General features: G+C 33.4%; 2 protein-coding genes across 3 annotated transcripts; one reads left to right on the top strand and one right to left on the bottom strand.

Annotated features, from left to right (window-relative positions):
- Positions 1–3190: 3190 nt before the first annotated feature.
- LOC107037817 (geranylgeranyl transferase type-2 subunit beta) lies at positions 3191–7790 on the bottom strand. The gene is made up of 6 exons (XM_015256578.1): positions 7466–7790; positions 7272–7376; positions 5286–5642; positions 4561–4705; positions 4085–4260; positions 3191–3481 (listed from the first exon to the last, which is right to left on the bottom strand). Exons 1-6 carry the CDS (start codon positions 7466–7468, stop codon positions 3269–3271), a joined length of 999 nt encoding a protein of 332 aa, XP_015112064.1. The 5' UTR covers positions 7469–7790; the 3' UTR covers positions 3191–3268.
- A 92-nt stretch (positions 7791–7882) lies between these two features.
- Positions 7883–13516, top strand: LOC107037816 (WD repeat-containing protein 43). Of its 2 annotated transcripts, none has more exons than XM_015256577.1 (4): positions 7883–8317; positions 10131–10628; positions 11323–12316; positions 13117–13516. In XM_015256577.1, exons 1-4 carry the CDS (start codon positions 8123–8125, stop codon positions 13260–13262), a joined length of 1833 nt encoding a protein of 610 aa, XP_015112063.1. In that variant the 5' UTR covers positions 7883–8122; the 3' UTR covers positions 13263–13516. The 2 variants fall into 2 exon arrangements, with proteins under 2 accessions (XP_015112063.1, XP_015112062.1); XM_015256576.1 differs by having other exon boundaries at positions 11320–12316.
- The last annotated feature ends 1106 nt before the right edge of the window (positions 13517–14622 follow it).

Raw genomic sequence — 14622 nt, 5'->3', positions numbered from 1 at the left:
CACTCATGTTTAACGACACTGTGGGGAAGCCGCAAGTAGTATAAGACAAGGTTAAACGGCCCGTGTGAGATGGTAGGAAGAAAGGTAATTGATTTCACGCTCGAGTAATTGCATCTCTTCACGGGTGGGGAATACGTTAGGGAGTCTTAAAAGTACATTCGTATAGCCCACAGTGGTTCATGCCTCGTACGTTATGGCTGCGAATGCCGATACAACCAACCAGACGCACGCCCCCTTTTATATTTCTCAACGTTTTGCCGGGGACAATGTAATGTCAGCGGATTATGTTTCTTGAAATTGTTATTTTTTTCAACGGTCGGGTGGAGTTCAGGGGGTGGATTCGTAGTTTTCGGGGGGATTTGGGAAGACTGGAATTTAATGGTTTACCTGACGTAATGATCGCTCTACAGTGAGAGGAAAACGACAAAGTTTTCAAACAAGTCTTACTTGTGCCGAGAAAATAGTTTTTTGAAAATGATTAAAAAAGGATTTTTTTGTGCCAAACATGCGGAGAGTGCGCTGGAATGAAAAATTTTTGTCGCAAAAGTAGATTTAGCAGTGGAAAAAAATTGCATTCTCTGGACACGCAAGAAATGTCATTTCTAGCACTACTCCTTCGTTATTCGAAACAATAATAATATGATGGCGATCTTGTAACTTAGGGATAAATTATTTGTTGATAAATTGTCCTCTGGAGGTATTTTCATCCTGAAAAGGCACCGTCTGGTGTGAATTATCCGCCTCTTGAGCGAAATATTTCGTTGCTGTCAAAAGCAGAACAATTATTCATGTTGAGACTTTCAAATTCGAACCAAACAAATCCTTTTTTAGCAATTTTCAAATAGTGATTTTATGGACCCAAACAAGACTTGTTTGACAACGTGTTTGTTTTTCTCTCAGTGTTGTCCAGGGATCGCCATCAATATTAAAAAACGGAAAAATGGGATTATCTCGAAAACGTTGTATGAACGGGTATAAATGTTTAGATTCATTTAAATAGAAGACATCGAACCGAATATTTTGAAAACAGTCGAAATCGGGCCACTACAGTTTTGAAGATATTTGCGGAAAACGATTTAAAAACGAATCGCTTTTTCTCAAAAACTATTAGATCGATCGGGCTGAAATTTCGCACAGCGCTAGTCCTCATTACATGGAGAGAAATATTCAATAAAAATTACGTATCTTTTCTGTAATTCCGAAGCGAAATGTGGCTGTAGGAAATTTTACGGAACTGGCACGGAATTTTTCCAGAGCGTTCCGTAATTTTTATTTGAATCTCCTGTGAAAAATTACGATACCGTCACTTCAATTTTCTGAGTCAATTCCGTAATCGGTGAGCGAATTGTGAGTTCCGTAATTTTTACTGAACATTTCTCTCCGTGTAAACCTAAAAGGTGCTGGGGCGGGGGATATGCTCACATACAGACATGGTCGCCAAACTTCGTATTTTTACGTTTCAGACCGTTCTACATCATTTCCAATCAAAATTAGAAAATGTCAAAATTGAAGGATTACCATGTTTCCATTTCGAAGTCCTAAAGGTTCAATTTGAGACGTGCTGATCTCAATTTAAGCCTTCTGAAGTTGAGACTTTTAAAGGTGTCAATTTGAGATTTTCGCAGCTTCAAGTTGAGACTTTCAAAGGTATTGGGGCGGTATTAATTTAAGGCTTTCATAGACTCAAATGCCTTTCGAATGCCTCAAGTTAAGACGTGGCGAATTCAACTTGCAATTTTTATTCAAGTTGAGTTCTGAAAGTCTCAACTTGCGACTTCCAAACTTCTCAATTTAAGACATTTGAAAATCTCCATTCGATTCAATTTGCGCGTCAAGTGAAATTTTTGCATTTTTGAAATTTTTGCTCATTTTCCGCGTGAGCAAAATCCCACCTTCAACACATTGTGATGAAAAATAGGGTTTAACATTCGTAGAAAAAGTGTCCCTGGACCCTTGGGAGGGTAGCACTCGCTTTCGGTGGACATACCTCTCACGGAAAACACTTTTATGACACTAGGCCTGATAAACCACGATTCTAATCTCGCATATTGTATGTAAAAAATACTACGTTTTGACGAATGTGACTTACTATCACATTCGTCAGATAATACTTTGATACTTAGATAGATACATTTGCGCCCGCTGGAGCGAAAAAAACTTTTCCCCGAATGATCGTTAAATTCCATAACATAAAATAAGTAGGTACTTTTTTTTTCATTCCAAATAGATCATGGAGAAATCAATTTTTTGCTTTGTAATCCTCCAATTTTTTGAAATGTAAATATACGAAGTTATCATGTCTGTATGCGAGCATGCCATCGCCACCTTCCGGCGATCAATGTTTCAAAAATTGAGTAATTATGTGGCTAAAGTAATTTTAAAAAATTGGTAATTTTGTCAGATTACAGATTTTAATGAGGACTACCTCTGTGCATAATTTCAGAAATTTCAAAAAGCGATTCGTTTTTAAATCATTTTCCACAAATACCTTGAAAAGCAGTGGACCGATATCGATTTTTTTTTCAAAATATTCGGTTCGATGCGTTCTGTCCAAATCAATCAAAACATGTATACCCGTTCATATAAAGTTTTCAAGATATTTCCGTCTTTTCATAAAAAAAAATTGTAATCACATTTGTTTTTATTAGATGATTTTTCACTAACAAAAAATAATAATTCTCTACGTATATGATTTCATGTTTAATAGTAACCTAATATAGATAATCTAAAAAATCTAATTTTATTCTGTGGAATCTAATGAGCATTTTTTTTATTTTAACGAATATTTCGGAACAAAAATATTAACATCAGAAATGAAGAAAAACTCGATGGGATAAATAAGACCAAAGGTATCTGACGAAAATTCAGAGTCAAAGTGACGTATGTACGTCCTTCAATGGAGGTCAATGAATGTGAGTGCCTACCAGAGGCTAAATCTCAAATGAGGTTTATTTGAGTAGTACGAAATAAAGTTTCTATTCAAATAAAAAAAATTTCTTTATTTGAGGTTTTGTTTATTAAATCATTGTTTAAAATGATTTATTATTGATAAATCTTCATTTTATTCAAATAAATTTGTCATTATCAATAAATAAAGATTTCTCCTATATCAAGAAAATGTCTTTATTTGAAATTAATAAATTGTTTATTTCATATAATGAAATCCCCTCTATTGAAACAAGTAAAAAAATTCGAATAGAGATTTTTATTTCATTCAAATGAACCATTTTTCAGAGTGTGTAATAACAGTATTTTACAATGATTGCCATCATCTTTCGAGTCTGGAAGGTTTCAACCCAATTTTCTCTATTATATATTCAGGCATACAGAATGTAGGATTGATTGACTTTAGTCCATGCTCCGTATCCAAAAGGGAAATCGCAGTCAAGCCGAACAACGTATGGAACGGATCCACCATGTCACCAGGTCGGTCAGAGAACCCTCCTGTCTCTGTGTCTTGGCAAGACAGGACAAATTCCAGCTGTGAACATATACGCAAGATGTATCATTCAATACTGACCTTTGGAGATAGTTATCACTATGCAAATTCAACACAACACATCAATTCAACAGATAGTGTATTCAACAGATAGTTTATACAACACATAGTTTATTCGACACACACACACACACACACACACATATATATCGGACAGTGACACATATTTCGGATTCTACGTAAATTTGAAAACACATGAGTTATCGCCCTGCCTGTATTTAAATCGGAATAAATATCAAAACAAATTCCACTGCCTGCAAAAAGATTTCTTGATTTATTAATCCCTATTGACATTAATATTCTCGATTATTTAAAGGGCGTTGGTCGCAATGTTAAACTGTAATTGATTTAGGAATTGGCACGCGATTGTGTTTTTTGAAGAAATTTTTCTTTTTTGATTATCAGAATTTTGGGGAAATTTACACGTGAAAGAATTTTTAGTAAAGAAGCAAGTGAAATCATTTGTTATGTTTTGAGTAGATGTATTGTTGAATTCATGGTGTATTGAATTTAAATAGCTATGGAATCCTGTCATTCTTCCAATTATTTTGGGGAACATGATACTTTTTTTTTTGCTACTCTTACCAATCGTTTCTTATCAATCCAGTGCAATTTTCCGAGGATTGTGAGTGAAGATAGTACCCACCAAGAGTAACAAACATCGGGCAGTTTCTCGGGTCTTCCGTTCAGACCTCCAGATGGTAACTGTCTTTCACAGAGCCACCAACCGAGTCTGTCTGCATCTACTAGGTGTAGGTGCCCTGAAAATGAAGAAACCATAACATTATTTTCGAATTCTGTCGTCAATTGGTACACTAGGATAAGTGGATTTTTGGCGAAAATGAATATTTTTACCCAATCGCTTCCACAAATTGGGAAGCGATTTAACAGAAGAAATCATTTTCAAAAAAATGCCCTTATAGTTTACCAATTCATCACAGAGTTCATTTATAGTATATTTTAATAATATATTAATTTAATAAATGTGTTCATTTCTTCTCAATTAAATTCTGTTAAATTTAGACTCAATTCAGTAGTTAATAAATCATGATCTTCATCACCTGTAATTGACAGAAGCCCGAGACAGCAATAAATCAATCCAGCATGACTTTCAGATCCAGGTTTGGATCCAAACCCTCCATCAAAGTTCATACAACTTTTTACAAACTCTACTGCTTTATCGACATCAATAGCATCCAATCGTCTCTGAAACAAGTGGGAAATTGGTTTCATTACAGCATAGTCAACAAATTTTTGCTAATAAATTAGCAATTTGCTTCCTAATTGAATTTTGATGATGATGTCTTTTAAATTAAATTGACTGGTTCATTGAATTCAACATTATTCCAACGTTGCCAGCCAACATTACCTTAACGTTAACAGCCAACATTGTCCTAACGTTAGAATTTTGGGCCTTCCCCAGAATATTGATTTCAGAATAAATTTTTTCAACAACAGATGATGCAATCAATCTCATGATTTAACTCGATCAAGATGGCATTGGGAAGAATATTTTCAAACACAACTGGATTTGTTGAAATTATTATTTTTTCAGTTGTCGCCGAAAAACTATCGATCACATACACACACATACATGCATATATTCGGATGTTATCTAAAAATAGCAGATTTGAACTCCTGAGGCCAAAATTAGCTATTCTCACACAAAAAATTAGAAATTTCGGAAAGAAATTTAACAAACACAATACTTCCATTCAGGAGCAAAAGGCGAATTTGCGAGATTAATTTTTCATGGATATCTAATGAATACAGAATTATGATTTACCAGCAGTGACAATGTAGCAACTGCACAGAACGAAAACCTAGTGTCCACTTCTCCCCAGACATCTCCAGTGAAACTTCCATCAGGCTGCTGTCGTTCTTTCACATACTTGACTACTTTATCAGTGTCAATAACATCAAGTGCATCGTACATGCAGAGAATCTGGACGGCACTCAGGGTATAAAGTAAATGGGGATCGTGGTTTAAGCTGGCACTTATGCCACCGCAGTCGCTTTGGCAGTTTCTTATGAATTCGAGGATTTCGTCTTTGTTGGTGTGGTCCAATTGGCCCATGAGATCCAGTGCTGTCAAGCCCCAGTACATTCCAGACATTCTTAAATATTCCGTCATACAATACATCTGAAACGAATGTGAGAGTGCGAATTATCATGTAATTCTCGTAAAATCGAACGGAAAAAAAATGAAGATGAATTAAGGGATATAACATTATCAGGTGATACAAAGGAATTTATATGATTCAAGAATGATTTTTTAGGATCTCTTCTCAAGTTAGGATTTTAATTTTCTCTGTTAATTAATTCTTATGCACACCCAGAAAAATGACTTGTTGGAATAAAATAAATAAATATAATGGGTAAATTTTCTTCTATTAGGAAAATTTCTTTATTTTAATTTTGTCGTGAATTGATAAAGTAAGATAAATGCATTTTTTTAGAAAAGATTTTGGCTAAATCGCTATCACAAATTAATGGAAAGCGATTTAACAAAAAAAACGCATTTTCGAAAAAAATGTACTTATCCTAGTTTACCAGTTCACCACATAATTGAATACATTTTTCTTTCGAGCTTAATCAAAGTTTATTCAATACTAATAATTGATTATAGTTCTAAGGTTGAAATTGATTTGAAAAAAAAATTGAAAGAGAAACAGACAACGATTATTAGAGGAGCATGCAAATATGGTTGAAACATAATTTTGAATATCTTTCACAAAATACATGAAAATGTGATTCCATTAAAATTAAAAAACCCTTCAATTGAAATGAATAAATTGTTCATTTGATGTAATTTTTAAATAATAAAAAAATATATAAATTGTTATTTGATACAATTAAATCCTTTTTTTTAACAAACAAGTTTATTCATTTCTACCAACGACATTCCTCAAATCAGTAAAAAAGTTCAAATAAACAATTTTATTTGATTTAAATGAACCATTCATCTGGGTGCATTAAATGATGTCTTGTAGAATTGCAGTGATTTTAACCAACTCATTATTTTATTTTATTTATCATATCTGCTAAAACATTGAGATGGAAGTCCTACTTTAAGGATATCCAAGTATCTATTACAGTTTGGTGCAGACCGCACTATAGATTCAACCATTTTCAATCATCAAATGTGTCAATTAAATTGCGTGAGAAAAATTTGAAAAAAATCATGAATATTCAGCGTCATTCAAATTACATTTTACACAGAATTATTATTTTTTTAAACATTCGTTGTTTATAAATAAATAATTGAAATTGTTTAATCTTTCGGAAACCTTATTTTTTAGGCATGAAATGGATTTCTGGTAAAATGCTGAAAATAATAAATTTGTTACGATTCCTGACAAATGATTTTTATGGTGGAAAATTGATTGTTTATAAATTATTTATAGAAAATGCTCGTAATTTTCAAAAAATGCAATTTTTTAATTATTTCATCACTCTTCCTCCAAAAGTAAACTTTCTAATGCTTTTTTCAGATTTTTAAAATGTTTTCTAACTGTTAAATATCGAGATTCAAATTCAGACCTGCAAAGTTTAAATAATAAAATCATTGTAAAGTGTCCGGAAACTTGAGGCCAAATGGGGTTCAAATGAAAGCTCTGATGTTCGACTACAAAAGTAAAAAAGCATTTCACTGGAGAAAAAATAGCCAAAGTACTTGGATATCCTTAATTGAAACAATTTGCATTTCGTTATTAATTTCCAGATCTTTCCAGAATTTTCCCCATCACAATAATCAAAATAAAATACTTACATAATCATCCTTATTTGTTCCATACGAGACTAAATAATTAGTATGCTTCTCCAGAAGTAACTTTGGAATTATACTTGGTAGTTGTACATCCTTCACCAAGTGTGCCTGAACAAAATCCGGAACACCAATGTAATCACGTTGATATTGATAACAATGGAACAAAAATTGTCGAGAAGAACATAATTTCAACTCACCATCTTATAAATTATGTGAATCGACAGAAATCATCCATCAACTTTTATCAGCCCTGACTTGCCTCCTCACGTTCCTCAATCATTCAAAGTATTTCAGATATACTCCAGCCAACCTCAAATACGAGTAACCACACGACAGCACCCACAGGAGGAAACAATAACAATTGAAAAAAAAATTCACAAACTGGAAAATACTGAACTTCAAGAAATTGTTAAATATTTTTTATTATTTTAGAATGACAGCTGCTCCCGTTGCATTGTTACAGTTGACATGCCTACGGAGACATTTTATTTGTCAATTCTCGCAGGAAATTTCAATTTTGTACCTAGAATGGGAATTTACTGACAGAAGGTAACAATCCACACGTGGTGAGGTAGTTGGCGGGTGAGCCGAGCCATTCCTGACAATGAGAACGAGCCTGCAGGCTATCCCATTGTTTATTCGAATCACCGAACGACTAAATCATTCGCCTCTCGCTCCAAACTTGAAGAGTAACATTTAATCCATAATTGATACAATCGTGTGAATTTACTTACGGAATTAATATCTCCCGAACAGTGAAGTTATTGCATTCCAATTCGCCAGTAGTCTCACACAGCGGGAATTATATACTGATGGTGTCGATGTAGACACACTAAATAGACAACAGTGTAAAGATGGCGAGTGCGGGGTGCTCCGCTTTCTCATCGAACCAGCAATATTGGGCATTTTGTGGTAATGATGGAAAATTGAAGATATGGGAGACAGCAACGAGCAGATTGAAGCAAGAATTCGTACCTAATTTACATTTGTCGTCGCCATGCAGTGTAATAGGATGGATAACAGTCGGACAACAATCGACGAGTGTTGCGGTATGCCATGTGCTCACGTGCTCCACATACATATTTCATATACTTTGAAATTCAATTTATTCTGCATTGACAGCGGTGCATGCATCTTTTGAAAATTGCCTCAGTTTTATCATTCTTCGAATTCATTTTACATTGACAGATTAAAGCTGCAGGAGAAGATAATCTCAGTTTTGGAAATAATTGAGGTTAGATTTCTGCTGCTGCAAACGCACATAGTTTTTTTTTATTGTTTATTTAACGTCGCATTAACAACGAGTTTTTTTAGCGACTTTAGTAAAAACTTTGGTGCATTAGTTTTCGGTTAATTATTCATTATATTTGATTGTGTATTTTCATTAGTTTGAGTAGTTTCAATATTTTTTCAACATTTTTTTGCCTCATTTGCTTTGTTTAGAGTGCGCTAATCTACAAGATTTATTTACACTATGAGTAATGTTCGATTAATTTGATCTAAATATTACACTTTCTATAATCATTGATTTTATATAGTTAGACTACTACGCTGTTAAAAAAACTTAGCTGAATTTTCCTGAAAAAAATCTAGAATTCGATTTAAGTGGAAAAAGTCAATGGAATTTTAAGTTTCGTTGGAAATTGAAGTAAAGTTTCCATTTTTTGGCGGCAGGAAAACGAAAATTCCACAATTGACATCAATATTCACTGCCAAATTTCCTTGAATTGTCAGGGAATTCCTTTAATTCCTTCAATTCTTGAAATTCCAGGAGTTTTTGAAGGAATTCTGTGAAAATTCAGAGGAATCTGGAATTTAAGGAGAGATTTCTCTTAAACTTCCCGAAGTAATTAAACTGAAATTTACAGTTCCCACGGATTTTTCCGTGAAATTATGAATTTTCAATGACAAAATTCTCTGAACTTTCAATGGACAGGTTACGTGTTAGAAATTGCCAAGACTCTTATCTGAAATTTCAATAAAATAAGTTGTATTGAAGTCTATTGACTTTTTCTATAGAATATTTTCTATTGAACATTTCAATACAAAGTTCAATAGAAATCCCATAGAATAGTCTTGCGAGGTCGCTAGGTATTTCTAGTAAAGCCCGGGTGTACTATCTTTCGAATGTTATCTGGATTTTTTTTATCTTTCGTATGAAAAAATGTCAATTGAGTGATACATCATGTAGAAATTCCCAAAAATTATGATAGAATGATAAAAAAAAACTAAAAAAATTCTGAACTTTTTCAAAGAGCGTTTTTAATTGAGATTTAGAATGAGTTGGAAAAAGTGGAAATTACAAATATCTGATTCGCTGTGGCAAATTATCTATTAGCTGTCATTTTCCATGGTGGATAACAAAATACTAACTCCTCATGGGAAGTGACAGCTAGGTATCTCAATTTTCAAAACAGTGGTATGTAGTCATCTGCCATTTTTATGTGATAAAAGTGTGATTAAAAAATTCTCCAAAATATTACAATTTTTTTCAAAGAGCCTTTTCCGTAATAAATATCTCGGTACAGTGTGGGAAAAGGTTTACGAAATCAGTCTTCCCCCTGCATGATATTGGGTGACAGGCCGCCATTTGTCACTGTAAATCAGATACATTTTTCAATTTCTTGTTATTCAACTTATTCTGAATATAAATTAAAAATGCTCTTTGAAAAAATTAAGAATTTCTTCTACTTTTTTTTGATTATTCATTCATGATTTTTCAAAACGTCTGCATGATGCAGGACTCAATTGACAACTTCAGATGACGAAAGATGCAAAAAGATCGAGATAACGTTCGAAAGATAGTACACCCGGGCCTTAAATCGTATCATTTAATTTTTTGATTGAGTAAAATCTTTTCAGCAATCACCATGGCGAAAACGAAAGAGGAAATCGATATCAGAAGATACAGAGCAGAAGGAGATAATTGCAATGGGGTCAGTCAATGGAAGTCTGACCTTATACGACGTATCATCAGCATCAGTCAACAAAGTCCTCGACAATGGACACTCAGCTTGCATCACAGCCCTCACGTGGTCCCCATCCCATGGGCTGTTCACAGCCGGAGATGATCACCAGATTGTGGAGTGGAATGTCCAGGAAAATGGAATTAAATGCAAATGGAAATCAGGAAGAAGCAAGATCACAGCTCTAGCACTGCCTTCCGATGAACGGACGATCATCTCGGCGGATAAAATTATAAAATTGTGGGATTTGGAGAGCAAACAAGTGGTTGGGACTTTCACAGGACATGCCAATCAGGTTTCGTTCTTAAAGACGATTAAAACTGATGAGCATATGAGTTATTTGATCAGTGGAGCTCAGGGGGACTCTTATCTTGGAGTGTGGTCTTTAAATGAGGTAATTATGAACAATATTTTATCATTATTACCCTATTTTCACTGGGATCAAAGTATAAATTCCAAATTTCTCATGGGGCACTTCAATCTTAATATAAATAAATTAACTTTAGTCAGTTTATGTATATTGATATAATAATTTTATTTTATATTAATTAATATAATATAATATTCATATTGATTGTTTATCAATTGAAAAAAAAGATAAATCATTATGAGTTTTGAATGTCGCGAGCTATAGGAATAAGATTTCTCGACTCCAATTTTTGAACTACAAAGGGTTTTTTTTCTCCTAAATTTACAAGAAAATGTGTACAATAATAAGCACGAACTAGTTTTTTCAATTTTGAATTTTTATGAGTCAATTTCGATTTTGTTTAATTAATCAGTTTTTTCTCCATTTCTACATTTCTTTTATTTCGAAGCGGTAAAACGGTTTAAGTCTTAACTTAACTTTTAGCTCAGTCTTTGAAGAATACTTCCAAATCTAAGAAGGATAAAAAAATACTCATAAGAATCTTTTTTTCGTAGCACTTAATTCACTCTACAAAAAACTCTTAACAAAAGTTTTGCTATTTGCCTTAAATTCTGAGATTTTTTTTGAAAACTGACGAATAATTAAAACCGACTTGAACTGCTTCACCGTTTCGCCACTGAATTATCAATATTGATAAAATAATTGAAACTTCCAGAAGAAAAAGGAGAGAACATCGATAGCATCTCTCACAATGCAAGACGACCCAATAGCGCTGTCAGTGCAATCATCCGAAAACTCTCAAATGACAGTTCTCGCAGTGAACAGATCAGGCCAAGCGAACTTGTTCACATACCAACCGAACGGTCAATGCACAAAGCCCCTGAAGCCAACAGTGACAGTGGTAATCGCCGCTGACTCGAATCAGAAAGAATCTGTCCAACAGGTGCCCATTCAGTCAGCCCAATTAACAACTAATGGAAAAATGCTGCTAGTTTATGGATCCCTAATAAATTTGACCTTCGAGCAATTGCTGCCCGACTTCTCGAGCAAAATCATGGGTCTCGTGAGGTCTGACGGTAGAAAAATGAAGGAGAAGAAGGAGGAAGCGCTTACAAAAGTGAAGATCGCAGAAACTAATGAGAACGTTGAATACTTGGTGCCAGGTGCAGCGAGTGCTCCAGCAAAGAGGACGAGGGCTGGTTCGCAGTTGCCCCTAAAAGACAGATTAGAAAATCTAAGTTTAAATTCGGAGATGAATACGTCGGGAAAAACTCAATCGAAAGGAGCCAACATGGCGCAGTTGCTGCTCCAAGGGCTCAATAGCAAGGACAAGAACATCTTGATGAATGTACTGTATAACCGAGACGAGACGATAATTAAAAACACGATAAGCAAAATACCAGTTCAGGCAATATCGCCTCTCCTCAAGGAGCTGACCAGTATGCTCCAGGGGAAGACTTATCCCAGCAAAATAGCCGTTGTTTGGCTCAAAAACTTGGTGATCACTCATGCAGCGCATCTACTGTCACATCCGGACATTGGAGACGTTCTCAGTCCAATACTGGGTCTCATTGATGCTAAACTTGCCATTTTCTCTGAATTATCGAGGCTGAGGGGGCGAGTTGCTCTTGTCACTGGACAGATCTCGCATTTGAACGATCAGGAGAGTAAAAATATTTTTGAAGAGGGACTTCTTGTTTATCAAGATTCGGGTTAGTATGGAAAAAATTCATTGACAGTTATATGTCTTTTTAAAAAATCATGGAAAATATCTGGAATGAATGAAGAATGCATGGTAAAAGAGGATTGAATACCATTCTATGAAACATGAGTAAATGAATCATAATTGTCCAAATTATTTAGGTCAGAGGAAAATAGAATAATTCTACTTTTTTAATATTGCGTTTATCTCACATTTTTGACGTTAAGGATAGGAAAATTTGAATGCAATGTAGTGAAAATGATGATCGATTTTTTCACTTTGAACAAATAATATTAATATCCAAATACAAAATTGCAGATATGAATAAAAAGACGCTGTGACTCAATATTTCAAATGAAGTTTTAATTTTTAATTTGGTGCTGAAAACACGAGATGACAATATTCTAAGCACGGAATTATATCGATGAGATGAACAACAGATTAATTGAATTACCGTGTGAACTAACTAAAAATTGATAACAGTTTAGGTCCGCACTTTTACCGGAGTATCGACGAACATTGAATCCCAGAAATTCAGACTCTAAAGTGTGTTCTAGAAGGAATTGAATTGTAATTATGATTAAAATCGTATTCAGTGAATATAGGAATTAGAACATGAGAAAATCATTTATTGTAATATGAAAATTTAACAGATGATAAATTGGGATATGATTCTCATCGGTAGTATTGCTTTTTGTAATCAGAATGATTATAAACAATGAAATGAAAAAAGTAACATCTAATTTAACGCTAGTTATAATTGCTTCACCATAATATGCATAATTATTCAATGAAATTTACCATTTGCAGATTCATCAGATGAAGATACTGACGTTGGTGAAATGGAAGGCGAGAGTGAATCCGACGATAACTGGGCAGAAACATCCGAGCAAGAGGAAGAACAAGAAGACCTTGAGAATGGAAAATCTGATGATGATGCTTCGATATGCAGTTGAATGGAACAATATTTTGTAAATGTTCAAAGAGAAATTTTTCCACTCAGGGTCAAGATGTGAACTCATTTTTGTGATTTTTTTGTGAATGTTTTATCTTTCATTCTCTTTTGTTGAAAAAATCATACCTGGTCAACATTGATGTATTCATACGTCTTCGATAAACATTTTTTTTATCATTGTAAAAAAATATGAGAACACGCAATGCATACTGTTCAACGAAAATTTATGAGAAATTAAAAACCTGATTAACATGACCTTTTTTGTTTGTTCTTTTTTCTTCCATTCCTCATTCTTTAGTGTATACGAAGAAAATAACATCTCACGACTATTAAAAAAACTAAAGGATTAAATAATCATCGAGGATGAAGAATGAGACTGGATGAAGGATGGGACTTATCGCTTCACCCCAACAGTCTGAAAAATAATGACGCACGAAAAAATTTCCTAGAAAAACCTAGTGAATTCGCTGGACAATTCTATTAAACTTTCTATTAGTTTTCGGATGATTCTATTAAAATTTTCAATAGAAACTATTCTATAGAAAGTTAATAGAATTCGATTTTTCTATACAATTTATTCTATGCCGATATTTTCTATAGAATTTCCTCGGTTCAAATTTTCCAATTTTTTTTCATTCCATTTTCTTCTCTTTTCATCAAGAAAATCAAACAGAAAAAAATGTTAATTTGAGACGATAAAATTCTATTGAAAATATTTCAATAAAATAAGTTGCATAGAAAAATCAAATTTTATCGACTATGGAATATTTTCTATAAAATTTTTCATACGCGATGTCATACATCACCCATTATGATAAAATTCGCCAATAAATCGAATATTTTCCCAGTAAAAATCCCATTCTTGCACCATGACGAGCCCAATGATATAATCTCACGGTTGAAAAAATTTAATAGAACAACCTACCGCATTCGCTAGTCAGTTATATTGCATTTCTATTGAACTTTCTACTAGTTTTTGGCCGATTCTATTGAAACGTTCAATGGAAAATATTCTATAACAAAAGTCGAAAAAATTTTCTATACAATTTATTCTATTGAAATATTTTCTAAAGAATTTCCTCAGCTCTAATTTTCCAAGTTTTCTTCATTCTATTTTTCCTTTCTTCTCATCAAGAAAATCAAACAAAAAAAATCTATTTTCTACTTAAATTTATTTAATCTAATTAATTTTATTTATTCTAATTAAACTTTATTTTATTCTATTTTTCGTTTCTTCTCATCACGAAAATCAAACAAAAAGCTTAGAAAATATGAGTCGAGGAGATTCTATAGAAAATATCTGAAAAGAATAAGTTATATAGAAAAATCGAATTCTATTGACTTTTTCTATAAAATATTCT

The sequence above is a fragment of the Diachasma alloeum genome, unplaced genomic scaffold (assembly GCF_001412515.2).
Source record: "Diachasma alloeum isolate Michigan unplaced genomic scaffold, Dall2.0 Dall_scaffold_00271, whole genome shotgun sequence".
NCBI classification, from domain to species: domain Eukaryota; kingdom Metazoa; phylum Arthropoda; class Insecta; order Hymenoptera; family Braconidae; genus Diachasma; species Diachasma alloeum.
The sequence above is the reverse complement of the archived record's forward strand: the minus strand, read 5'-3'. Positions and strand labels throughout refer to the sequence as shown.

Excerpts from the sequence above, each read along its gene's own strand:
- LOC107037817 (XM_015256578.1), bottom strand. Across the intron at positions 5,643-7,271 it reads GAACAAATAAGGATGATTAT|ATGTATTGTATGACGGAATA; the intron begins GTAAGTATTTTA and ends CATTCGTTTCAG. Across the intron at positions 4,706-5,285 it reads TTGCTACATTGTCACTGCTG|AGACGATTGGATGCTATTGA; the intron begins GTAAATCATAAT and ends CACTTGTTTCAG.
- LOC107037816 (XM_015256576.1), top strand. The coding sequence starts at position 8,123 with ATGGCGAGTGCGGGGTGCTCCGCTTTCTCATCGAACCAGCAATATTGG. Across the intron at positions 10,629-11,319 it reads GAGTGTGGTCTTTAAATGAG|AAGAAAAAGGAGAGAACATC; the intron begins GTAATTATGAAC and ends TGAAACTTCCAG. Across the intron at positions 12,317-13,116 it reads TCTTGTTTATCAAGATTCGG|ATTCATCAGATGAAGATACT; the intron begins GTTAGTATGGAA and ends TACCATTTGCAG.